Here is a 25,084-nt window from a genome sequence, read left to right on the forward strand (position 1 = left end):
CAAGCTCTGGAGAATGTATTGGGCATCACCAGAAGCAAAAAATGTTAGGTTACAAACAAACTACACCACAATTGTGTAACTCTGTAAATGATCTCTGTGGTCTCCTTTAGCCACTTGTTAGCAACCAGCTTTCCAGACACCTAAAGGCTTTAAAATTCATGAGTGGGGTATTTACTGATGTATTTTATGTCGTAGAACAAAACACAACAGTCTAAAGCTTGTATTGAACACAGACCTTATTACAGGCATCTAACCAAACACCCACTGGCTTTGAAACGAGGTAAGGGGGATTTGTCACAGCTCAAGTTTCTTAGCTTATGTTTTTTATTTCATTCCATCATGTTGTTTCCTGTTTTACTTTGAAACTCACATCTCCTCTCGTTTCACATCACTTCACTTCCTGGCCCTGTGTGCTTTCCCTCCCTTTTCATGGCTTCACCTGTGTCTGATTGTCTGTTCTGCCCTGATTAGCCTCACCTGTGTCTTGTTATCCTTCTCCTCATCAGAGTACAGTGTTTGATGCTGTTATTCAGCAGTGTGATGGCCCGTGGGTAGAAGCTGTTTTTCAGTCTTGTTGACCTGGATTTCACACTCCTGTAGCGTCTGCCTGATGGCAAGAGAGTGAAAAGACAGTTGGTGTTTCTCAGAGTCAAAGATCCTGTCTTGGTAGGACGAGTCTTTCCAAGGAAGGTTCCTACAGAGACAAGGCAAGGGTCCGTGTTAGCATTCAGTGAATGTGAACATTGGAACAGGCAAACGAGAGAATATATTTCTGGATTATACTTAAAAAACAAACGGGTAGGCTACATTAACTTTTGTACACGTAGCGCTCCATCACTGCTGTAAATGATTAATCTAAAAACGTACATGTTTTATCTAAATCACTGTGTTTTAAATATCTTATTATTTGGCAGTGGACACATTGGAAAGTCTAAATTATGAGGTTTCTATCAGTATTTTCTCATGCTTGTATGATTAAAAACTCCTGGAAGCATTAAACCAAATAAATTACATATTTATCTAAATCCCACTGAGCTCCGCTGGTGCAGGTTTCATTGAGGAGCCTCCACCTTCACTTCCAGCAAATCGTATGCAAAGAATTGTGGGTACTTAATACCTGCTGAGGACGCACACTTACATCCTTGGAAATTCTCTGAATGAAGGACTCAGTCCTCAGCAGAATTTGAAGGATCTTTGACATTGGAACTGTCCTGACGTGGGATTTGATGACGTATCATCCTTGAAATTCAGCCATTTAAGGATCCTTCCTTAAGAAGTGCAGTCACTGCTAGGATTTCTTGATGATCCATCATGTCTTGTGAGACCAGCTGAGATCCTGCCAAGAAATGTAAAGGTTTCCACCCTCTCTACTTCTGTGTGGTAGCATGTGCTGCCCTATCCTCCTCCTAAGATCAATAATCATCTCCTTGGTCTTATCTGTATTGAGGGAGTGATTATTTTCCTGACACCAGGCCACCAGTTCAGCTCCCTGTCTTCTGTACAATGTCTCTACCCCACCAGAGATTACCCACTGGTAGGAGGCCTCAGGACAGACCCAGAACACACTGGAGGGATTACATATCTCATCAGGCCTGGAAGCACCAGGAGGAGCTGGATAGTATTTATATACTTTATTTTATATACTATGTATTTATATACTATACTATATTTTTTATACATTGCCAGGGAGAGAGACCTCTGGGGTGCTTTGCTTGGCCTGCTGCCCCCGTGACCCAGCCCCGAATAAGCGGATAAACATGGGTGAATGGATGGATCTGTATTCATAGTGTATTTGAGCAAGTGTTGTGAGCTCAGAGTATTGCACAGTCGGGATAAGGAACAAGGAAGTCCTGCTTCACAAAGCGTCTCTATACTCTGCTGACATCAGAGTCCTGACCACAAGGGTTATATAATAATTCAAGTTGGTGTGTAAACACGCGAGGATGGAATTACATGTCCCCATGTTTTGTTTTGTTTTTGTTGTTGGTTTTTTCCTCTGCTGGATGAGGTTTTGCATGTGCTGTAAGTTCCTGTAAGTTCATCTGACCCCCCGCACCTAAACAAACATCTACACACTTTCACATTCAGGAATATCAGAACTGTGTGTTAGTATATAAATACTCCAATCAATCAATACAAGACACTTTTAATTATAGCATGCAAAAAACATGTTCCCATGCTCCATTCTACCCTCACTCTTGAACAAGACCCTGAGATACTTTAACTCCCTCGCTTGAGGCAGTAACTCTCTCCAAACCCGGAGGGGTTTCACCGGTTTCAGGCAGAGAGCCATGGCCTCAGATTTGAAGGTGCCAACTCTCATCCTGACTGCAAACCACCCCAGTGCATGCTAGAGGTCCCAGTGTGATGGCGCCAACAGAACCACACCATTTGCAAAAAGCAGAGGGTATTTTCCATAGTGAGGAAACCTTGCAGGAAGTTTGTTGGTTCTAATTTCACAGAACATAAAGGTTACCTTTCTACCAGCAGGTAAACTAAACCCACAACATACAGCAAACATGCAGGACCCAAACCTTCACTGTCATTTCCTCAGAGCCTCGTAGCCTCTCATTTCATGAGTGCATGACCAGAATTGTTAGCTGCAAGTGCCACTGGAGGTAACAATACAAACAAAAGTTTACAGTAGCTGCTCTGTGTTCTTTGGCACAGCGGTGCATCATTCTAAATGCAAACACCAACCTGCTGACATTCTCACAATGACAATGTTAACATGCTGATGTTTAGCAGGTATAGAGAGCATGAAGTTGATGTTAGATTTTTGGATGGGGGCACCATCTTGTGAGGATTGTGCTCTGCTACCTGTGCTTGCTATGGCAGTCAAACAACAGCATTTGGACAAACTTTTAATGGGCACTTAGGGATGGCTACAAAAGTGAGTCACTCCCCATAAAATCCCAGCTTTACAGCAGAAATAAACACAAAATGTTCTGCAGGTTGTAAAACATGAGACGCACCACGCTACCTCTTTTCTTTTAATTGAATGCCACTAGTGGAAAAAAAAACGTTTGCTGTGCCTTTTTATTGTTGCCAGGCAACCGCAGATTCACCTCCTCATTCTAATTTTCCCATGTAATCAATCAACCAACAGTGATTACTCGCTGGTTACTAAACTGTTGAGGCAGAGGGTACTTGCTGTAGCTCTGGTTGAGGGTGAGAGCCTGTCAGCAAATAGTTTGCTGGTCACAGGGAAACGGAGATCTGTGTGGGTACATGAGACCCTTAAAAAGAGGGTGGATCATGGGGAGTTTGTCCTCCATTGATTACCAACTGTGAACTTGTTGTCATGGCCACCACAGAATGCCCGCCTCTCAACTCATGTGATTGGACAATGGGGAACAAGATGACGAAAAAGAGATGATGTTGGGCGCTTTTCTGCTGAGTTGAAGTTTTTTCGAATCGAGGAGTTTAGAGTGCTCCTTCAAAAAGGACAGGCGCCTAGAGGGCAGAAACACGAGGCGTGTAGCAACGCAAAAAACACGAGCAAAAAGTTTCATTCTCATTAAAAACAATTACAAAAAGACACCTCCAGCTGCTAACATGATTTCTGTGTGATCAGGGCCTTATTCTCTATAGCTAGTTTCCACCTTCATAACAACTGTACAGGGGGTGAATTTTATATAACTCGCTCATTTACATTTCATTAAGGCTTAAAGTTCTGCGTAATTAAGGGCGGGGCCACTTTGAGTGATAGGCTCTCTGTGGACAGTGCCTTCAGTATGGTACTCGTGGCACCAAAACACAAAGATGGCGACAGCAAAAATGCCAAACTCAAGGCTTCAAAGCAGTAACCTACAAAGGAATAGGTGACATCATGGTAGCTATGCCCATTATTTTAAACACTGTGTGCGTGACTTGCTTCACAATCTCTACTGCACTGGTTCCCAACCTGTGGGTCCCAACTAAGCGTGGGAATCACCAGAGGATCCACAATACGATATTATCACGATACAATATTATTGGGATTTTAAATATGTTGCGATATGCTGAGTATTGCGATAAAATGTATTGCAATTTATTACTTTTTTTATCTAGTAAGATAAAGTTGTCAGTCTGTTCATATATATATATAATGTATATATATATTAATTTAATATTTTATATTTATTTTAATATTTTATATTTTATTTAAAAGGGTGGCACGGTGGTGTGGTGGTTAGCACTCTCGCCTCACAGCAAGAGGGTTGCCGGTTCGATCCCAGGCGTGGGAGCCCTTCTGTGCGGAGTTTGAATGTTCTCCCCATGTCAGCGTGGGTTCTCTCCGGGCACTCCGGCTTCTTCCCAAAGACATGCAGATTGGGGACTAGGTTAATTGATAACCCCCCCCATTAGCAGACCTTTATCTCAGCATTTCAATAATTTCTGTAAGGATAACTAAATTAAATTGTTCATAAATGTGAGTGACAAATTTGGTCAATGTTTGGTATTTTTCTCAAGACCACAAATGTGAACCTTGTGGTGGGGCTAGAGGGAAAGTCAGGGGATCACCAAAACTGTTAGGGATTAATCCTCTGGGAATGTTTACACCAGATTTTATGACAAAACCTTTAATAAGCATTGAGATATTTCACTCAGAACCAGAAATATCGTTAAAAATAATGGCATGAGATTATATAAAACACCATAACTTTCCTTCAGCACAGTATCTTCAGTACACGGACACTGTGGGGTTTCCATTTTTGAAAGTCAAATTAGAGCATATAAATGGCTTTGCATTTGTACCTACAGTAACGCTGATGATGACATGCTGCAGTCAAACGGAATTATTTTTTGTGTTGTTCACTTCCGTGTAAGCGGCTGCAACACCAGCTCCATCAGTGTGCTGCTGTCATTTATGGGTACAGACAGGTTCCTGTGAAGTTGTGAGACGCTGCTGTTATGGTTCACTGATACACATCCAGAAGAACAGGTGAGCTTATCTTTCTACACTATCTTTCATCAGTATACATGTTGTAATTTCCTATAAAGCCCATGCATCATGTGTGATGCTAGCTGTTACAATGAACAACTGGCAAATCTCAACAGTTTTAAAGAACAGCAGATAAAGTTCAGTGTATTTTTGTAACTCTTGGCGATGTTCTCTAAATGATTAAGAATGCCACATTGCTTCTTTTTTGCTTTATCATCTCAGGAATTCAGTGCAGTCATGAAAATAACTTATCTAACAGGCCATTTAGTGTGATAGGAACAACGGTTTCATTTCAACATTGGTAGGGACACATTTTAAGCAGGAGGTCTGGGGGTCCTTTAAGGACATTTTGAGCATCTCACACTTCATTTCCTGCAGTCTGGTAATTTTTATGCACCAATATATAGTGGTAATGTTTGTAATTATGTAAAGGAAAACTCAATATTCATGCGGCAGTGTAATTTAATGGAACATTTCCACTGGTAAGAAAACCATCACAAGACATTAGCTGTATTTGGGACTGTCCACTCATTCGGCCTTTTGACGTAAAAGTTTAAGTTTAAGTTTAAGTTTATTTCCTTTATTAATCCCCCTGAGGAGAAATTCAATGTTTTCACTCTTGCTTGTCAATTACACACAGGCCCGAAAGACACACACATGCACAAACAGGACCTATATTCTTTGACACATGAGTAAATGGGCAGGTAAGACATTGCCAGTGTCTCCAGGACTGTGATTATTGGGGGACAGATCATGATCACATAATGTGTCGAGGGACAAATTCTCAGTCGTTATGGCTGGAGTCATTACAGCTGCTAGAACAATACTTAGGAACTGGAAGTCAACGACACACCCAGAAATAAAAGAATGGGTCGACTGTATAACAAAAACTGCCTCTTATGAATCCATGCTGACTATGATAACGGTGCTCAAGGACCAATCTGGGGGGATTTTTGGAATTATTTTTGTATTGTCTCAGGGCCTGGATGTGTGATTTTTTTGTCTTGTCCTGCCTATTTTTTGTATTTATTCTTTTTTAATTTTTTTTTTTATTAGTATCACTATTAAGTTTTATTGTGGGACTGGTGCTGTACCCCCCTTTTATACAGGTGTCTGTTACCCTGTTTGTTTTGTATTTTTATTTTTGTTTGTCAAGATTGATGTGTAGAACTGTCATGTACCAAGCTAACCCAAAATCAGTAGAAATTTGAATTATAAAAAAAGATTTATGAAGTTATGGTCAAACTGGATCCAATATGTATGACAGCAGTCACGCCACATTTTTTGGTGTTGACAAATTCATAGATCCCCAAACCAACTTTAAAATAATAAACTGGAATGTCTCCCTATTTGATAAAATATACCTTTGTTACGTGTCCCTTTTTCACAATGTAAAATAGTTAAAGAAGACTTTATAGGGTACACACTGTTTAAAAAAGAATGAGGAAAGAAGATGATAAGTCATGCTGTTTAACTGCTATAAACTTACAATACTCTTATATCTGTAGTGGTTAGCATTGTCGCCTCACAGCAAGAGAGTTCCTGGTTCAAATCCAGGGTGGGGGAGCCCAACCATGCATGTCAGCGTGGGTTTTCTCCAGCTTCCTCCCACAGTCTAAAGACATGCAGGTTAACTGGTGACTCTAAATTGTCCATAGGTGTGAATGTGAGTGTGCATGGTTGTCTGTCTCTATGTGTCAGCCCTGTGATAGTCTGATGACCTGTCCAGGGTGTACTCTGCTTCTCACCCAATGTCAGCCAGGACCCCTAACAGGATAAGCGATTATGAAAAATGAATAAATCCATATATACTACATATGAAAATCACACTCTGGTGGTGTTTGGTGTGTCTTCCTCAAGCTTGGGTCCTCTACCAGAGTCCTGGGAGTTTGAGAATTCTGCGCAGTGTCTTAGCTGTTCCTAGGACTGCGCTCTTCTGGACAGAGACCTCAGATGTTGTACCTTGAATCTGCTGGAGCCACTTATTTATGATTGATAACATTCATAGTTTGATATGGCAACAAATGTGACTAATTTTAGCAACTGTAACAAGCTAAGATGCTGTTAATTACTCATTTGAAGACATTTTGAAGACATCGGGACACCTGTTAAAGGACATTGGAACTTTATTATCATCTTGTTTGAGGACATTGGGGCTTTATCATTGTTGACAGTGTTTAGTTTTTTGAATCAGATCCTACTGATCCCAAATAGCTAGGACAAATTGTAAAAAATATACCAAACAAAAGTTCGGGTCCCAGGGGGATTTATAAAATAAATAAAATAAATAAATATAGAGTAATGTAATGCAGTGAGGCTCACAGTCATTCTGTATCGTTTATGAATATTTATTCTACTGTAGATTATCACCTTTCATGTGAATGTTATCTCTGCTGAGTCAACAGGATCAGAACAACTGTTATCAGATGACAGTCTGCATGCACTGTCTGGATCTGATTCCTTATCTGAGATTAAAAAGAACCATCAAAATATTTGCATGATTTTGTTAAAGCTCCAGAGCTTCACAGAGCAGGAATATACACAGAACTCATGGACAGATGCCAAACACACATTTCCTTTTAAACCGACAGTGCTGTGAGAGTTATTAATGTTGGAGAGAGTATACCACATCACATAATCATTTAGTTGTTTAGCTGAACTTCTGTTGTTTACTGAAAAATACAGTAACCACAATTTTTTCAAGGTGCTTTAATTTGCACAAACGTGCAAAAATAAGTATAAAAAAGATTTAGTTTAGTTTATTTAAGAAGGGACAGTGCAAATTAATAAATACACATGGTCTTAAAAATGCCAGAATTACCCAAAAGGCTATTTTTCATCTGTAATTCATTTTAAGAAGTATTTCTTTATCTGAATCAAGTTTGTAGGCATAAAGAGGGTGTCGTATCTCCAGATTGTATAGACCTCTAAAGACGATAACATTTGCGAGTTAGCTTGCTAACTAGATTGGCTGCTAACAAGTATGCTTGCTGATAGACTACAATATTAGCGAGTTGGCTTGCTAAGTAGGTTGGCTATGCTAACAGCTAAGCTTGCTGATAGACTATAATATCAGCGAGCAAGCTTGCTACCTAGGTTGACTATGCTAACAAGTAAGCTTGCAGATGGACTATAATATTAGCGAGTTAGCATACTGTTAGTATGTATTTTTACATCTCTGTCATCCCTGTGGATCATGTTCCGTTATGACAGACGTCATGGCGTCAGAAGTGCTAGGCTTACTGATGAATGGACAAGTTAGACTAATTTTAGTTGGCCCAAGGTCAAGTTAAATGTGTCAAGGCACCATTTTAGGTAATAGTATACATGCCACCATCAGCTGTGTCTCTCTCTGTTCACAATCATCACATAGTTTCTGCATGTAGCCATGTTGATCCGAGCTTGTAATTAAACGTGCATCACGAAAGAACTCTGTGATCGGCCTCATCTTCGAATTCTCCAGATCACCACAGAAACACCTACTCTCACATGCTAACTAGATTGGCTATGCTAACAAGTAAGCTTGCTGATAGACTACAATATTAACAAGTTAGCCAACTAGGTAGGTTATGTTAACAATAAACTTGCCAATAGGCTTAAAAAATGTAAGAGTAAGGATTATGTAATTTTGCTATTAACATATTTTCTCGCTAATGTTACAGTCTATCGGCAAGTTTACTCATTAGCATAGCCAACCTAGTTAGCAAGCTAACTTGCTAACCTTGCAGCAGCTTACACGGGGTTTTGTTCAGTGTTGCTGAGGATTATTAATTGTGCTAACTTTAATTTGGAAAACTAGCTTCGCTCTGAGGAAGCAAAGGGATTTTGAAACAAGCACAAGAGCTCTTGTACTGTCATGAAATGTAAATATGCAAATATTATATCTGTTTACCAGGGGTAAATACAAATGTCTTTTTATGTTATTGATTATTTGCAGGAACAGGATGTGGGCCTTTTTATTTCTTCATATCCTGGGACTAACCATCTGTCAGGTAAGCCCATATTGTAAAACATTAGATCTTAAAGGGACAGTTCACCCCAAAATCAAAAATACATATTTCCTTTCTCAACTGTAGCGCTGTTTATCAGTCTAGATTGTTTTGATATGAGCTGCAGAGTTTTGATTTGTGGTGAACTGTCCCTTTGAAATTCAAACTCACAACATTAAATTGCATTAAACTGAGTGATTTTCTTCTGTTTTTTTACAGGCTACTGAAAAAGGTAAAGTTATTCTGAGTTTCAAAATGAGCATGAAATTGTTCTTAAACAGAGAGGGTGTGTGTGTGATATTTGAAAATGTATTGCATGTACGATGATGTCTGGTTTTTCCATGTTTCAGGCAATTCAACACAAATTTATAATGTCAAACTGAGAATAGAGAACAATGCAATCAAAAACATAACTGAGATACTGAAACCTTTTGTGAGCACCACCAGCCTGAACGTTGACGACCTAAAAATGACAACAAGTAAACATTTTTCTAATATTTCAATTACTGCATGTTCTGATTAATTTTAGATATATAATCTCTGAGTTAAACTATTATGCTTTTTTCCAATCAGCCTGTCAGAGCACCCCGGATGGCACAACTTGTAGCTGCGAGTCTGGCTTCAGATGGAGCGATAAAGTTTGTCAGTCTAGTCAAAAATGTTGCGGTGACAAGCAATGCACCTTCACCGGCAACACAGCTAGCATGTGTGTTTCAAACACAACAGGCATGTGGTTTGTTTTTTTTTGTTGTTGTTGTCGTTGTTGTTGTTTTTACTGTTTACATGCTCATTCATGTGTGTACTTTTGTGTTTAAAACATGCAACGTCTTTTTGTTTTCCTCACAGTTTCTATCAACGGATCCATCAATTTGCCCGGAGGGGAGTATCGCAACTGTCTGACAGATAAAACCTCTGAAGAATTCAAGGAGTGTCATAACGAATTGTTAAGAGAGGTAAAAACTCCTATTTATGAATAAACAGCACATGACCTAATTAATTACTTTCATCAGATCAGGGATGATGTAATTCATTTAGGTATTGTCATTTGCCAATAATATACTGATGTGTGAAAAATTATTCAGTGAATGAGCTGTTGCCTTGCAGATGAAAAAAGTGTACAGCACTTTGAAGGGATTTGACAGCTTAAAGATTACCAAATTCAGGTAAGTTTGATTTGGTTACGAAATTAAAGAAATTCAGTTATTTTTCTGTTTTCAATTTGTTACCTTTAATTTGTATTATTCCTTCCCTGAAGGGTTGGAAGCGTCATCGCAGAATTTGAACTAATCATTGCTAACGAGGTCAGTTCACAAGAGTTGAGTGAAAAAATGAAACTTCTGAACGAAACTCTGTCAGGATTCCTTGTCATGGAGACTAAAGGTAATTATATCTAAATGGGGGCGGGATGCACCTGTTGGGATTTATTTTAAACCTGGTTTGAATTAACATGAATATATGAATGTCAGGAGGCAACTGCCAATGAAAAACATGGGGAATAATTTAATTAATTCTCAAAGCAGAAGCACGAACTGGAAATATCACCATTGTACACTTCTGCAACCCATGAATACATGACATTTGCATGTTTTATACATGCAAATGATGTTGCCATTTGGAGTTGCAGGGAATGGTTGATGGTGTAACACCACTGTTCGAAACCAACAGACAACAAAGCTGGTTGTAATTTAGTGAGTCATTGCTGTATTTCCAATGCTCTTTTGTGCCTGCAAAGTTGTTCAGGATGCCAAGACATCGCTGCTTGTCCTGTGGGTATAGTGCTACAAAAACCTTTATTCATATTGAGACATCACTGCTTTTTCTTTTGGGTTAGTGGCACAATGATTGGTATTTTTTTATCAAGACATCGTTGCTTTTCCTGCCAAGTTAGTGCCAATGATAAGTGATTGTTTTTCTACCAAGACATCACTGCTTTTCATGTAGGTAGAGCTACAAAAAGCGTTTTTTGTAATTGAGACATTGCTGCTTTTTCTGTAGGGTTAGTGGCACAAAATCTGGCATCAAGACATCACTGCTTTTCCTGCGGGTAAAGCGCTACAAAAACCTTTCTTTAAAAGTGAGACATCACTGCTTTTCCTGGGGATATAGTGTTAAAAACCTAAAGACCTGCAGGGATTTTTGTGACTAAATGTAGGTATTGTAAGCCAAACTATGATCTTTTTCTAACCATAACCAAGTGTTTTTTGTGTCTAAACCTAACCACATTAACCACAGCATTGTATAAACATAAATCAGGTACATTAGGGAAATAATAACATGCAAATGCACCATATCCGTGTTTTGCAGAAACGTACAATGCGGGTAAATTTTCTGGCGATTGGCTTGCTTAAGAAAGTTTATGTGAAGTATAGATTCAAAAGGTACGCATACCTTTTGAATGTAGCTTATCATTGGATTCTACACTGATTCAGCTCTTCACAGGCAGGGATGGGCAGTATTACTATTAGTTGTATTTAAAATATGTATTTCTATTACATTTGAGTATTTTGTAATTTGTATTTGATAAGGCCGATAAAAAGCAAATGTAATTTGTGGCAAAATACTTTTGAGTGGAGTAATTTTGTATTTAAAATACTCAAAATACTTTCTCCACGAATCAAAAAACAAAAATAATAGGCTATACATTCATACATGTAACAATGGCTTGGGCCATTCAATGTGCCCTTCAATGACCTAGTGGTCTGTTTTACTGGACTGTGCATAACAAATTGTATGCTGTTGTAGTTGATGCTTGGGATGAGTATGCTACAAATGAATTGCCTCACGTGGGAATAAAGTTGTCTGAATCTAAATCTGAATCAATAAATAATACATGTCCTTAGCTTTTCTTTTCTCTTTTTCATTTGAAAAAAGTTGAACACAGGACTCCAAAGGCTCCAAGTTAGACAGCAAACAAGTTAACTAGCTACAGTAGCTACAGTGTCTTTAGACTTTTTGAGTTATTCACAAAAAGATTTGAATCAGTGAGTATAGCGCCACCTATGGACAAATCGTGGGAATTCTTTCTGGTATAGTTACTCAGTTGCAGTATGCAAACTTTGAGCATTTTGAGCAAGGACTTTTTGAGTTATTTACGAAAAGCTTTGTGGACCGACCGACCAACCAAGCGACCAACAGAGTGACCTATAGAGCTGCGGGTCGCTGCCAAAAAAAAACCCAGAAAAAAAGTATTTTCTGCATTTGAAAATACAAAATACATGTATTTTATTTTGATACATTTTCGGGCACCAGTATTTTGTATTTTATTTTGATACATTTATTTGAGGGGTATTTTGTATTTTTTATCAAAATACATTTTGATGTATTTTTGCCCATTTCTGTTCACAGGTGTTGTCCATTTCCACCCACCGCCTAGCCCAGTGTGTTACAATGATCATCCCAAACTGAAATGCACGTTACAGGAGGACCTGAAAGTGAAACCAGAGTGGAAGCTGAAAAATGAACATAAAATAGTGTTTGAGATATTTAATGGTACAGAATCAAGCGTCCAAATAGCAACAATGGAAACCAGTGTCACACTGAACAACATATCCCGACGCTGGACAGGTATCATTGTTTCATATTTTTCATATTTGGCCTGTGAGCTGACTTACAGTGAGTGTGTAAATAAGCAGCCAGAGGTGAAAAAGTCATTAAGTACTGTACTTACAGGTTCAGTGTGTAAGATTTACAGGGGATCTACAGGCAGAAATGGAATATAATATGGTCATGAGCAAAAAAATCTCTAAAAATGGTATTTAGCTGGGGAACACAACAAAGCACTTTGTAGCTTAAAAGCCATGTATTTCCCTCCAGAGTTGGTGGAGACAAAAACAGAGGTAAAAGGCCATTTTTGGATTTATGCTCATTGGGTGGACGCTAATGTTGCTCTGTATCTGATTTCATAACAATGTTGCTATCTACTAGCAAAAATTATGTCTAATATTCATAATATATAACCCTGTTCTTTTTTCCTAAACCTAACCATATGGTGTTGTAGGGGAAAAAATGCCATTCGTGTTGTTGTACAGACGTAGTGCTTTTATTTTGAAAGAGACAGTAAATAAACCTTAAAATTTCTGGTAAAACAGAAGTGTATTTTGAAAGAAGACAATACATGTAACAGGCGTAATTTGACACTGCGTCCCAGAACATCAACAACCAACACATCCTAGGTACCTTGCACGTCGTATCTGGATGTGGAAAGTCCATGACCAAATGTCGATACGTGACGAGAGTGGAGTGAAAATGTGTTGGTCATTAATGTCGCATTTTCGTGTTGGTCACCATAATTTTCCTACACACTTAGCACACAGTAGAAGTTTCAGTTCAGCAACCTCACTGCTAGATGTCACTATCCCACACACTGGACCTTCAGAGGGTGTTCTCATGGCTTGTATGTCTCATCTCTCTTAATTTTTTTCTCAGGAGAGTATACATGTACCTATCTTCAAGAGTCAGACTTATACAACATATCTCACAAAGCCAGCACTGCATTGGACATATCCCTCCTGCCAGACATTGACGTCACCACTGACCCACCGTTTCCACGCTGCCGTAAAAGTTCAGATTTACTAAACATTAAAGTCAAATGTGAGATAGAGAGCAGCCATGAGAATTACATTGTGTCATGGGACAAACGCCATGTCCTCGGAGAAATAAAACCTGCAAGTAAGTGCATTTTCTTGTGCCCATCGATTTCAATGAATTCATGTGCACACTAAAAAAAACATGACATGCATATGTGATCCTTGCAGGTCGTCCTGGGAAAACTAAAGGACCTGAAGTACATGCAGCTGATACAATCCTTAGATGTGATGACAGCGAACACACGCCAACTATATGGTGCACTTTTAAGAACAGGTGCAACGAAAGCAGAACAGCCTCAACAAATATCATTATCATATATGGTATGTTTAAATATTAGCTAAAATATTTTCAGAAAACAGTGAATTGGGCCCAGTTCCAAATTTTTGCATGATATCTTGCCATCAAATAATCCCACAATGGGATAAAAAAAATACAGTGTCCATAGCACCCACATTACTTCTACATAGGGGATAATCACGTGATGATTACAGGAGTACAACTACCCCACAATCATCACAGGCTAACTTGCTCTGCTGAAGCTGACTTTGTAAAAACATTAGTTGTTTTCGTTACATATGTAATAAATGATAAATGAAGCCTTAATTTTTCTTCTTCAAAACAGAAACCGATCAGTTCTGTGAAGCTGACGGTGATTGGTCGGAAACCAAAGCTGGATTCACTGCAGTGTTAAAGTGCGTAAATGCTTCTGGACATCGAGAAAGGAAATGCAGTAAGGGGTAGGCCACAATAACATTCTTTGTATTTCTTTTGATACATATTTAACTGATCGAGACTACATGTACATAGATGCAGTTTTGTTGTTTGTACATGGGGTGGCGCATCAGAGCAGGAGAACGCAGGTAATATACGTAGGTAATGTGCAGGTGATGAGCAGCAGGTGTGTGACGGGGTAAGTGAACAGTTTTTTGACTGTGAAGTGTGGCAACATGAAGAGTTTGTAACGTGGAAACTAAAACTGATGAATGGAAACTTGGACATTTAGCTGTGATGGACTCAGAGACTGTTGTGACTGTGTGAAAACCTACCTGAGATAACAATGTTTTACCTGTGTGAGTCGAGCATGTGTGGAAATAAATGGGTCACCACACTCAAAGAAATCAGGATGAATTTATGGTTTATTCTTGCCCAGAACATGTGTCTGGAGAGTTCTCCCTGTTCACCCCTTGGAGCCTTAAATGTACCATTTTTTATGGAGAGACTCTACAGTAGGGAAACAACTAATTATTATTTTGATCAGCAAATAATCAGATGATTATTTTTTCCAGTTAATGCAGTAATATATCATCAGAGAATAATAAAGAATGCCCTTCAGAATTGCCTGTTCAGTCCATATCCAAAGATATTTAGTTCAGTCAGGAACACTTTAGTCAAAGAACACTTTATTTCCATTTGCAGTATTATATTTTGTGGTATGGCTCTGTTCTGCGGCCCTTTCTGCCTTTCCTAGGCCTATGCAGAAAGCCTCTTCCAAGCACCTACATGGAAAGCATAAGGCAGAGAGGCAAACCTCCCTGCCCTTCCATGTGCCTACATGGAAAGCCTAAGGAGCCAAAAGGAGAGCAGCAGCAAAAAATAACCCTGGGAACAGAACAGAGCAGCATCAATGACAAACAGAAATGACATTGATAAGTCAGACACAGCATGAAAAGGAGGAGGTGGGATGGAGGCGGGTTGTAAAGCGGCTTGCAGAGGAAGCAGCAACAGTAGGCAGGCCAGAGCAGTTTAAATAGGGCGCCCCAAATGAGATTCACTAATTGGCTGCATAAAAAGGAATCATGTGATCTATCAGCTGACTCCCTTCCATCAGTCAGCTGCTCCATCAGTTGATTGGGCTGTTTGAGATGAGCTGATGTAGCTGGGATGTGAGCTGAGCTTGACATCATATCCTGCCTAAACTAATGCTGTGCCCAATTTTACTATCACAGAGGAAAACTTGCAATTTGCAGATCCAAAACCAATGAATTTCAGGAATTGTGTTTAAAATATGATGTATACAATACATTAATCATATTTGTTGATGATTAATTTTGTTTTGAATCAATTATTTCAGCTCTACAAAGGGGGTATGGGAAACAGAGTTTTCAGCATGTGTGAACACAAAAGTGAATGATGTGCTGCAGAAAGCACTGGTGAGTCTAATTTAACTTAAAGTTATAAAACAAGATCTCCATCATTTGATAGAAAAGTGACAGAAATACACAATAGTTTCACAGAATGGATTGTCTAGTTTTTATGCCTTTATAGCCTCAGCTTTTTGGAGATTAAATATTTGGTAGTAGCTGATGTCTACATTTAAACACAAATATTCATCACAACTGAATAATCTTTGTTGCTACAGACTGTTGACACTGGACTTGGCTCACTAGATGAAAATGCTGCAGATGTGTTTTCCCACCTTTCACAAGTCACTGATGAGTCAGAGACCATCAGCGGCTTTGCAAACATGGATGCATCTGTTAAAGTCCTCTCCACTTTGAGTCAAAAGCTAAAAGGCATAAATAATGATTCAGTAAGGAATGTAAGTATAACAGAATCTTTCTTTGGTTATCTATATTTAAGCAATATCACACTCGAGGTTGATGCTGTTGTACTGAATATCAGCACTGCTGTGATAAGGTCACAGGGACAAGGCCACAGGCTGAGAGCCAAAGATAATCACAGCCATGCTGATATTCAGTACAACAGTGTGACCTCGAGTGTGATATTACTTTTATACAACAGTTCTACAAGCGCCATTTATGTTTTGGCTCTGCCAACACAAATAGTTTGGACTGGACTGTTGCCGAGCAAAAACACAAAACACTCCTGCACACAAGCTTGTTATTTCAGCTGTGTCTCTATTCAGGGGCCACAGCCTTTGAAGGACGCGGCCTTCGTGGTCGACATCGGCTGCGTCCTTTGAAGACTGCATCAGCCAAACCAGTTAGTCTCCGAAATGGGACGCTATGGTCTGCGGAGGATTATATTATTGTGGTGTATTAATTATGAATACAGTCCATCTTATGCTCATTTTGTTTCTGTTTTTTTGCCATTTCATCACTACAACAAATACAACCATAGCCAGTACCTCGCTATCACTATCCTCATTCATATTCTAAGAAGCTACAAATTATATTTAGACACAAAATAAGCCCGAAAAGCTGGAAATCAGAAGGGAAGTACAGAGAGCTGTTGCATAGAGATGATACACTGTCTCATCTAGTTGCATTGGTGTGAACTGGCAGGTCTTTAGAACATTGCAGAATGGTGCATTGCAAGTAGTTGCACGTTTCCTCTCGTCTCATTGCAAATATTTGTTCCGAACTGGCCAAATTAAAACTCAATTACTGTCACCACCAGCCACGGGTGTTTTCCAGTCAACCAGGACTAAAATTTTAAGAGTTACAAATTTGAGCTGCCATTTATGACCATTTTGTGCCAATATCCAATGTAAATACAGTCAGATAGATGTATTTTCTGTGTATTTTCCCTTTTTCGTAATTGATACAACCAGTCGAAAGGCTTTTTATAAATTTGAGCAGACATTGACTTGAATTAACTGCTACTAACATGAGCTTCTTTGGTTTTTTTTTACAGAACTTTCTGGAGTCATCCAGCAATATGCTGGATAGCTCTCTCAACAACTCATGGACGGCAAAAACTAACAAAAGCAATACTTCATTGGCTGAGAGATATCTGAGTTCTGTCGAGCACTTGATTCAGATAACAAATGTAACAAATGCCCCTGAAACCCCAAACATAAGGATAGCTGCAGCCAATTGCACGCAGAGCTCAGAATGTAGCAACAAAGTTTTTAATGCCAGTATCTCTCTTTCTCCTGCCGACTCTGGCTTTGTAAAAACAGCTGGGTTTAAAGAACTGGAGAACTATTTGCCCAACAAAGATCAAGAATATGAGCCTAACAGCATTGTTGTGTCAACAACTGCTGAAAGGGGACAACTGGATTCAGTTGAGATTAGAATCCACTTTCCATTGCACAGAAAAAGGCGTCCCCACACATTCATGAGGTGTGTCTACTGGAATAACAACACTGGAGGTTGGTCAGATGATGGCTGCGAATGGGACGGTTCCTCCAATGAGGAACTTTGCATTTGCAAACATTTGTCTTCATTCGCCATTCTAATGTCAAAGTATCCAGTGAAAGTCCCCTGGATAACAGAGGTTACCTACGTTGGACTGTCTGTATCAGTCGTGTCACTCATTATCAGCCTCGTGGTAGAACTGCTTGTCTGGAACGCTGTAGTGAAGACAAGTACTTTGTATTTGCGCCATACTGCCCACGTTAACGTCTCTCTATGTCTGCTAGTTGCAGATATCAGTTTTTTAGCATCCTCTAAGCCCAGTGATATTTCAGAAATGTGGTGCAAAGTTTTTGTCGTGTTAAAGCATTTCTGTTACCTGTCCATGTTCTTCTGGATGTTTTGTCTGAGCAGCATGCTCCTTCACCAAGCAACTTTTCTGTTCCATAATGTGAGCAAGAAAATCTACCTGAGGTTGTCACTCTTCCTGGGCTATGTGTGTCCTTTGCTGATTGTTGTCATCACAGTTCTTAGCTATAAGGGTGGTGCTGAAGGCGAGTACTTCTCCCATGAGACCTGTTGGCTGCGTTACACTGCACTTATGCAAGGGTCCATCCACACATTTGTCGTACCAGTCGGTACCATTGTCATATTCAATGTGTTCTCCATGCTGGTGGTGATCATGAAGCTTTTGGATCGCCCTACGAATACAGAGCGGTCCAATGAACAGGAGAGAAAAGCTGCCCTAACTGTCATTAGGTCAGTTATCCTTCTGACTCCAATCTTCGGTGTGACTTGGATTTTCGGCTTTGCCGTGATGCTTCTTGACCTCACAAGTGGAACCATGGTCTTCGTAATCAATTATGCCTTTACCCTGCTGAACTCCTTCCAGGTATGTTCAATATGATCTTTAGGTAAACATCTGGATCAGTAAAAGTTTTCCTTGTCTAGTAACCTCTTGTCATTTCATTTGCAGGGTTTCTTCATTTTGTTGACCACATGCCTGGGGGACAAACTGGTAAGGCAATTTTACTTCTTTAAAGGAAATGGCAAAATGAATCATAATGGGTTTTGCATTTCTGGATCAATTATGTTATTACTGTGTTTCTTCTGTAGTAGGCCAGCAGCAGCAAAATATTTAAAAGCATTTCTGTAAACCACAGATACGTTACATTTGGATATTTCATAAGTATTATATCAACGTTTCTAAAGTTCTGATGGATGGCATGACACCTAAGCAAGAAACCTGCCATGCTGCAGACCACTGTTGGGACCAGCAAACATCAAAATGGTTGTTTCTGAATGAGTCATTGCTGCATTTCCAACAGCTTTTAAGCCAACAAATATGGGTGTTTTTTAGCGACCTGTTACTCGGTTTCCACCAGAGAGAGAGGGCAACAAAAAGCAGTTGTTTTTTGACAGAGACATCGCTGCATTTGAAGCTGGGGTGGCGCCATGAAAAGCAGTTGGGTTTTTTTCATGGCCCTGCCGGCCATGTATACCGGCCTTGTGACAAGCTAACTTTACAGCCTGGCAAAATATGCTTTAAGGTTGTGGTACCTGAACACAATGGGCATGATGAGTCCCCATTTACCCACAGTTTTAGGTTCTGGGGGGTTGGTAACACATCGTATGTAGCCCCTACCAGGAATCTAATACAATTCTCCTCCATACTCCACAGGTCCCTCCAACTAAGCTTCCTCTTCTCTACACTTTCCCAATTCAACCACCGTCCCTGCTTAGCCTGGGCCACTACCTTTGCACCCCTTAATATCTCCTCCTGTCTACCTATCTGTTCCACAACCAGCTTTCTTTTATCTTTGGGACCTGCTTTATTCCATACTGGTTTGCCTGAGCCAAGCTGCCTCTGCCTCCTGAACTGCCGACCTTGGGTTCCACTTTCATCCCCTTGGTTGGATTTGGAACCACACTCCTAACTACCACGTCCTTACTCCCAGATAACAAGAGCTCTGTCCTGATTTAGGTACATTTAAATTCCTCTGTTAAACTAGATACTGGCAGCTGAAGTATCCCTTTTCCATACAATGCAACACTACTTAGACACCTAGGAGCGCCCAACCACTTCCTAATATAGGAGCTAAGTGACCTTTCAATTCTCTCCACAACAGACATTGGAATTTCATAAATTGACAGTGGCCACATTAACCTAGGATATTGCCCAAACTGCAAACACCACAACTTCAGCTTTCCTGGAAGTTCTGATTTATTTATTCTATCCAATCCTTCAGCCATATTTTTTCTAAATTTCACCACCTGTTCCTCATCATTCAACTCTAGATTGTACCACCTACCTAAGCTCTTAACTGCCTTTCCCCTGATTGTTGGGATTTCCTCATCATCTATGACAAACTTCCTATCACTTAACTTCCCTCTGTATCGAGATGCTTCTAGACTTACTAGGCTTGGTCTTCATGCTGGCCCACTTGAGGTTCTTATTTACCTTCTCTAGTAGCCTCTTTGTACATGGCATTTTTGTGGTCACCAGTGTCATGTCATCCATGTAAGCCCTAACTGGTGGAAGATGCACCCCGTTCTGCCATCTCTCCTCACCTACCACCCACTTAGAAGCCCTGATGATTACTTCCATCGCCATAGTAAATGTTAATGGAGAAATTGTACACCCTGCCATAATACCTATTTCTAGCCTCTACTAACCTGTTGTGGAAGTTGCCATACTTAGAAACATAATATACTGACAATATGCTCTCACTAAGTTAACAACTACCTGTGGCACTTTGAAGTAGTCAAACACACTCAAAATGAGGCTGTGTGGTACTGAACCAAACGCATTTGCAAGATCTAAAAATATTACATGCACATTACATTTTTTTTAATCTAATAATTTAATAACATACGAAAGTAATGGATCTGTGGTTTGCAGAGACATCCCATGCTAACATTTATTCTGGTGACTGGTTTAACCTCTTAGCATGCTCAACATCACTGATGGTCCCTATGCAAAGTTATCAGATTGCTGGCTTCAGCTTCATGTTTAACATGTGATATCAGTCTTCTCATCCAACTCTCTATGAGAAAGCGAATAAGCATATTTTCCAAAGATACATGCGATCCATGATATTATAGGGTACAAAAAGGCAGAAAATTCTTGGGATCTTTGGTGAAGTTTTAAAACTTCAACAAACCTCTAACCCTGGGAAGAAATTTTTAGGATTTGGAATCATGATTATGGCTTTATCAGGGAGTGTATCCAAATTACAACCCACTGTCAGAAGTTTCAATTAGTTGTTTAACAAGTTAAATGTTTAATTACAGCAAAAAACTACAAACAAGTTAGAAATGCATCATTAAAAATATTTTAATCCAATGTTGACAGACACGTGAAGCACTGCTGAGTCATCTGAAGAGAAAAGTAAGTGTGCTATGACTGGGTTTATTCATATTTAAAATACAATAATGATTGTGGATTCATTTTACACATCCTTCTCCTCTGCTCTCCAGCCTCTGGCATCGACTACTGACAGCACCACCAAGTTAGACTCAAGTGGGAAGAAGTAAAAAATTGTCTCAAATAGCTGCACTGCAATCTAAACAAACTACATTTTACACATACAATTGCAGATATTCCCTTCATAAGCCTTATTTACATGCACTTGATGATTTTGTTGTTGTTATTTTGATTCATTACCTGTGATACAATCCACTGTACATTGTTTGTTTTTGACAGGAAATATTTTACGGATGCACAATATTGGATTTTGGTTATTGGATTCGCTGGAGGCAAAACACGACTCTCCGCCTCAGGGCAGTAGGCTACATAGAGGTCTTAAAAAACAAAGACCACTTTGGTTAAATGCGATAAGACGAAGGGACTGGACGGATCATGAAAAGTGCTTGCATGTGCAGCACACACTTCAAGTCAGGTTTGGGAAAAGGTATTTCCTGTTGTAAGGACAAATGACGTTTTGTGTATTAAGGGTTATCATGTCCACCTCATCAGAAACTGGGGGGGTATTAAGAGAGATATTGGATTTCTAAGTAATCTTAACTTTTAGCACATTAGCTAACGTTAGCTTCAATAGCAAAACAAACTGGAGAAAACTGTTCAAGTGTCGTCTTCCTTTGTAAGATTGGCATAGTAATCAACCACAAAGCTTCCTGTGACATCATCCATCCACTGAGTGAGAGCATACGGGTCGGCCAGTCTGGTCCCATGGGTCAGTGTTTGCTTACTCTAGTAACACTCCTGGCCCCGGAGAGTGAGTGACCTGACATGGTGCGTTCATAATTTCAGTATGACGCTCTACCCTATAATGAGAGCCCTGTTGGTTGAAGAAATGGAGCGTTATATTTCTATATGCATTAACAAACGGTTAAGTAAATCACATATTCACTTTGCTTGGTACTCTGCTACTCCATCTCCCCAGCCACAGTACATTCTGACAGCTTATTTATGAACAGTCCAGCTTGTGCCAGAGAGCACTCCGGGCACTCGGAATGAATATTACTGAGTGCACCACTTGAATCATCTTCCTTCATTGTCTAAAACAAGCCAATAGAGCTTGCTAGCTAGCACTGGCTAATGTCTGTGGAGAATTGTTTTGCCTCCAGCTAAGCACCGCAACGTCATACTTTACTAACAGCAAAAGGGTCTATATCCACTTATTTCCCCACTTAATTTTAGTGATCAAGTCTCTTCTGTAGTGGAATTAACATCATATTATGCATGTATACTCTTATTCTGATAGCCCTATGTCATGCTCTTCAGTGTATATAATATTCATTCATTGTGCAAAATAAGAATAGGCATGTTGGCAGATTCTGACAGTTAATTCTAAAGCCGATATCAGCCAATACCGATGACGTGCCGATATTAATGTGCATCCCTAAAACATTTCCAACTTGTATTCTTCATTCATTGCTATAAATTAAATTACATATAAAGTTCAGATATGGTTTGAGCAATACTGTGTGTGTTATCCATTACTAATAAAGCACTGAAACACTGACAACTCTTATTTGTGAAAAGATGAGTTCATCCTACGTCTGAATGTTGCTAGAGATCCTGTTTGCTTCATTTTCTTTGCCCTGCTCTGCCCACTCCTCGTCCGTGTCATCCAGTGAAATCCCTTTCTGGGTTGCCATCTTGCGGTAGGCCTGGCACTCAATTTCTGCTCTGCAACATACAAAAACAGACCAAATTTTCTTACTTAACTTATAAAGTTAATGTATAATCTTATTGATCTGAATATCTGAGAGGAAAACTTAATCAGAGTGTGGCATGTGTGAATCGAGGAGATATGAATCAGAGAATGAAATAACACCAGCGGTGGAAGAATCAGAAAACCGGGCTTCATTTTATACTTTTTAAGAAATCGAACGCAGTCCTGGTGTCCGTATATTTCAGCTATCCGCACTGGTTTGTCTCCACAGCAGTCCTCCTTGTCTATAGGGGCATGCAGGGAGTGCAGCAGCCGCAGCACTGCCAGCCGGCCGGACTCTGCAGCCGAGTGGGCAGGGGTCCATCCATGCTCCGTCCTCAGACACGGCCTGGCTCCATGTTCAATGAGGATCCTCACTGTTTCTGTATGACCTGTAGAAAAAGCGTCACAGTGTGATCAGGCACCTGCATTTAAGAGCCTGGTGATTTTTTTTACTCTGGTCTTTTAAAAACAAACTCTTATTTACTGTGGTGGAGGAAAAGTCTGACTATGACAAGGAGACGAAAGAGAGGCCAAAGAAAATACAATAAAAACTGCAACAAAAAAGGGCACTAAACAAGAGGGTATTAGGTGAAACAATTTATCAATTAGTTGATTGGCAAAAAATTGGCTGAAATTCAGGATTTTCTAACATTTAAAAACTGAGTAATTCGTTAAACAAATAATCAGTTGAATAATTGATAATTAAAGTAATAATTTTAAATTAAAGCTGGAGTTGGTAATTTTATTTATTTATTTATTTATTTATTTATTTTAGAATTTTTAGAAGTTATCAATTGAAAACACAAGTCACTCCCACGCTGACTGACAGGTATTTTAATAAACTAAAACCTAATAGCTAGCTTTCTATATCTAAGTTTTATGATGGTGTCATTTGAGAGGCACATCCTTCCACCAATAAAATAAGGGACTGTTTGTTAAGTATGAGGGGAGGGGTTGGGACAAAAAATAGGAGGCATGTCAATTTTTTTAAGCACTGGGGAGGGACTTGTGCTTTTTATTTTGGGTTATGGCATACAAATTTAATTGGCTGTATTGCGTATTTATTTTCACCATTACACCATTACACCATTACACCATTTATCATAGCCAGAAACTGTTAAAAAAAAAAAATAGAAAAATTATTTGATTTTCAAATTTCCAACAGTCCTTGAACACATTTTGTGGGCCGAGCTCTTCCATAAAAAAAATATATAACCAAATCTGAGCTTGAAATTGTAATACTTTATCAAAATTACTTCATTCTACATGTCTCCTTTAAAATTTAGCTAAAAAATAAACCATGAACTCTTGTTCACCAGCACGCACAACAAGAGTGAAAAACCGAGGCATTTTTCAACTCCAGGATTTCGTCTTTCACTTTTAATTTTTACTTTTAAAAATCACAAGTTTTTAAAATCTACTTATAACTGATCATCACCATAAACTAATTTATGATGGAGGGAGGGTCATGCATTTCCTTCCAGTCACTCAGGTAGGCTCAAGGAAAAATGCTTTTAGCATCGGGGAGGGTAAAAAAAAAAAATAATAAAAAAATAAAAATAAAAAGAGGTCACACCCCAGCCACTCTCCTACTCTGATGAGTAAAGAACAGTCCCTAAAAGCCAATGTCTGATATAGGACAGTCCCTTATATGACGGACAAATAACAGCTAGATTTACTAACAGCTAGCTTTACTAACGTTACAGTCAATGTTAAGTAAAATCACAAAAAGCGGAAAACAGGGATATAGCTGTAATTGTCCGTCTTCAGGGTCTTTTGGACACCCTCTTCTGTGACCGTTACAGTCAACACTGCAGTATTTTAATGGCGGTAGCTGTGTGTAAACTGATGAGACCCGCAGGTGCTCCAGGTGAAAGGACACTACAAATTCTCACTGACCAATGAACTACCTTTAGCTGCTGCCCAGTGAAGAGGAGTCTTGTAGCTCCAGTCGATATCTCTCTGGTTGGGATTGCATTCATTTTGTTTCAGGATCTCCTCAACTCGGTCAAAGTCGCCCGCTGCAGCTGCCTGGTGCAACTCTGTCATCTCGGTACTGTGGTTACCTAGCAACGGTGGACCAACACAAGATGGCCCCGGCGTGTGAACGGTAAATGCTGCCACCTGCTGTAGCCAGATGATAAAACCAGGCTGTGTGTCTTAAAAATACATGACACACTGAAGAGGTTGAATGTAATGAGCATTTGTGCTTTTTCAAAAACATCTAATACCGCAGAGAAAGAACCAAACTAGCTTTTAAAAGTTTGTGAGTGAAGAGTTTAGGTTAGGCGACCGGTAGGCTAACGTTAGCCGAACAAACATGGCGGAAAAGATAATTGTTAACCAAATCTACGACAA

The 25,084-nt window shown here is 39.5% G+C and overlaps 2 protein-coding genes across 2 annotated transcripts; one reads left to right on the forward strand and one right to left on the reverse strand.

The window, feature by feature from the left end:
• The first annotated feature begins 4,789 nt into the window (after positions 1 to 4,789).
• On the forward strand, positions 4,790 to 22,534 carry adgrf3a (adhesion G protein-coupled receptor F3a). The gene is made up of 18 exons (XM_049596783.1): positions 4,790 to 4,927; positions 8,865 to 8,919; positions 9,136 to 9,148; positions 9,267 to 9,395; positions 9,490 to 9,642; positions 9,763 to 9,869; positions 10,021 to 10,079; positions 10,172 to 10,296; positions 12,262 to 12,480; positions 13,342 to 13,584; positions 13,671 to 13,823; positions 14,126 to 14,240; positions 15,575 to 15,653; positions 15,863 to 16,042; positions 17,101 to 18,435; positions 18,520 to 18,561; positions 20,899 to 20,934; positions 21,024 to 22,534. The coding sequence occupies exons 2-18, from the start codon at positions 8,872 to 8,874 to the stop codon at positions 21,078 to 21,080; spliced, it is 3,093 nt and encodes a 1,030-aa protein (XP_049452740.1). The 5' UTR covers positions 4,790 to 4,927; positions 8,865 to 8,871; the 3' UTR covers positions 21,081 to 22,534.
• LOC125901228 (ankyrin repeat domain-containing protein 66) lies at positions 22,043 to 24,781 on the reverse strand. Its single transcript, XM_049596784.1, has 3 exons — positions 24,637 to 24,781; positions 22,887 to 23,115; positions 22,043 to 22,698 (listed from the first exon to the last, which is right to left on the reverse strand). Exons 1-3 carry the CDS (start codon positions 24,773 to 24,775, stop codon positions 22,563 to 22,565), a joined length of 504 nt encoding a protein of 167 aa, XP_049452741.1. The 5' UTR covers positions 24,776 to 24,781; the 3' UTR covers positions 22,043 to 22,562.
• Positions 24,782 to 25,084: the final 303 nt, after the last annotated feature.

Source organism: Epinephelus fuscoguttatus, linkage group LG14, assembly GCF_011397635.1.
Source record: "Epinephelus fuscoguttatus linkage group LG14, E.fuscoguttatus.final_Chr_v1".
NCBI lineage: Eukaryota > Metazoa > Chordata > Actinopteri > Perciformes > Serranidae > Epinephelus > Epinephelus fuscoguttatus.

What these genes read in the sequence shown, in the direction of transcription:
- LOC125901228 (XM_049596784.1), bottom strand. Translation starts at nt 24,775, where the DNA reads ATGACAGAGTTGCACCAGGCAGCTGCAGCGGGCGACTTTGACCGAGTT. An exon ending in TCACTGGGCAGCAGCTAAAG is followed by an intron (nt 23,116 to 24,636) that starts GTAGTTCATTGG and finishes CTTTTTCTACAG; the next exon opens with GTCATACAGAAACAGTGAGG. An exon ending in TGCGTTCGATTTCTTAAAAA is followed by an intron (nt 22,699 to 22,886) that starts GTATAAAATGAA and finishes TGTATGTTGCAG; the next exon opens with AGCAGAAATTGAGTGCCAGG.
- adgrf3a (XM_049596783.1), top strand. Translation starts at nt 8,872, where the DNA reads ATGTGGGCCTTTTTATTTCTTCATATCCTGGGACTAACCATCTGTCAG. An exon ending in CATATCCCGACGCTGGACAG is followed by an intron (nt 12,481 to 13,341) that starts GTATCATTGTTT and finishes TTTTTTTCTCAG; the next exon opens with GAGAGTATACATGTACCTAT. An exon ending in ATAATGATTCAGTAAGGAAT is followed by an intron (nt 16,043 to 17,100) that starts GTAAGTATAACA and finishes TTTTTTTTACAG; the next exon opens with AACTTTCTGGAGTCATCCAG.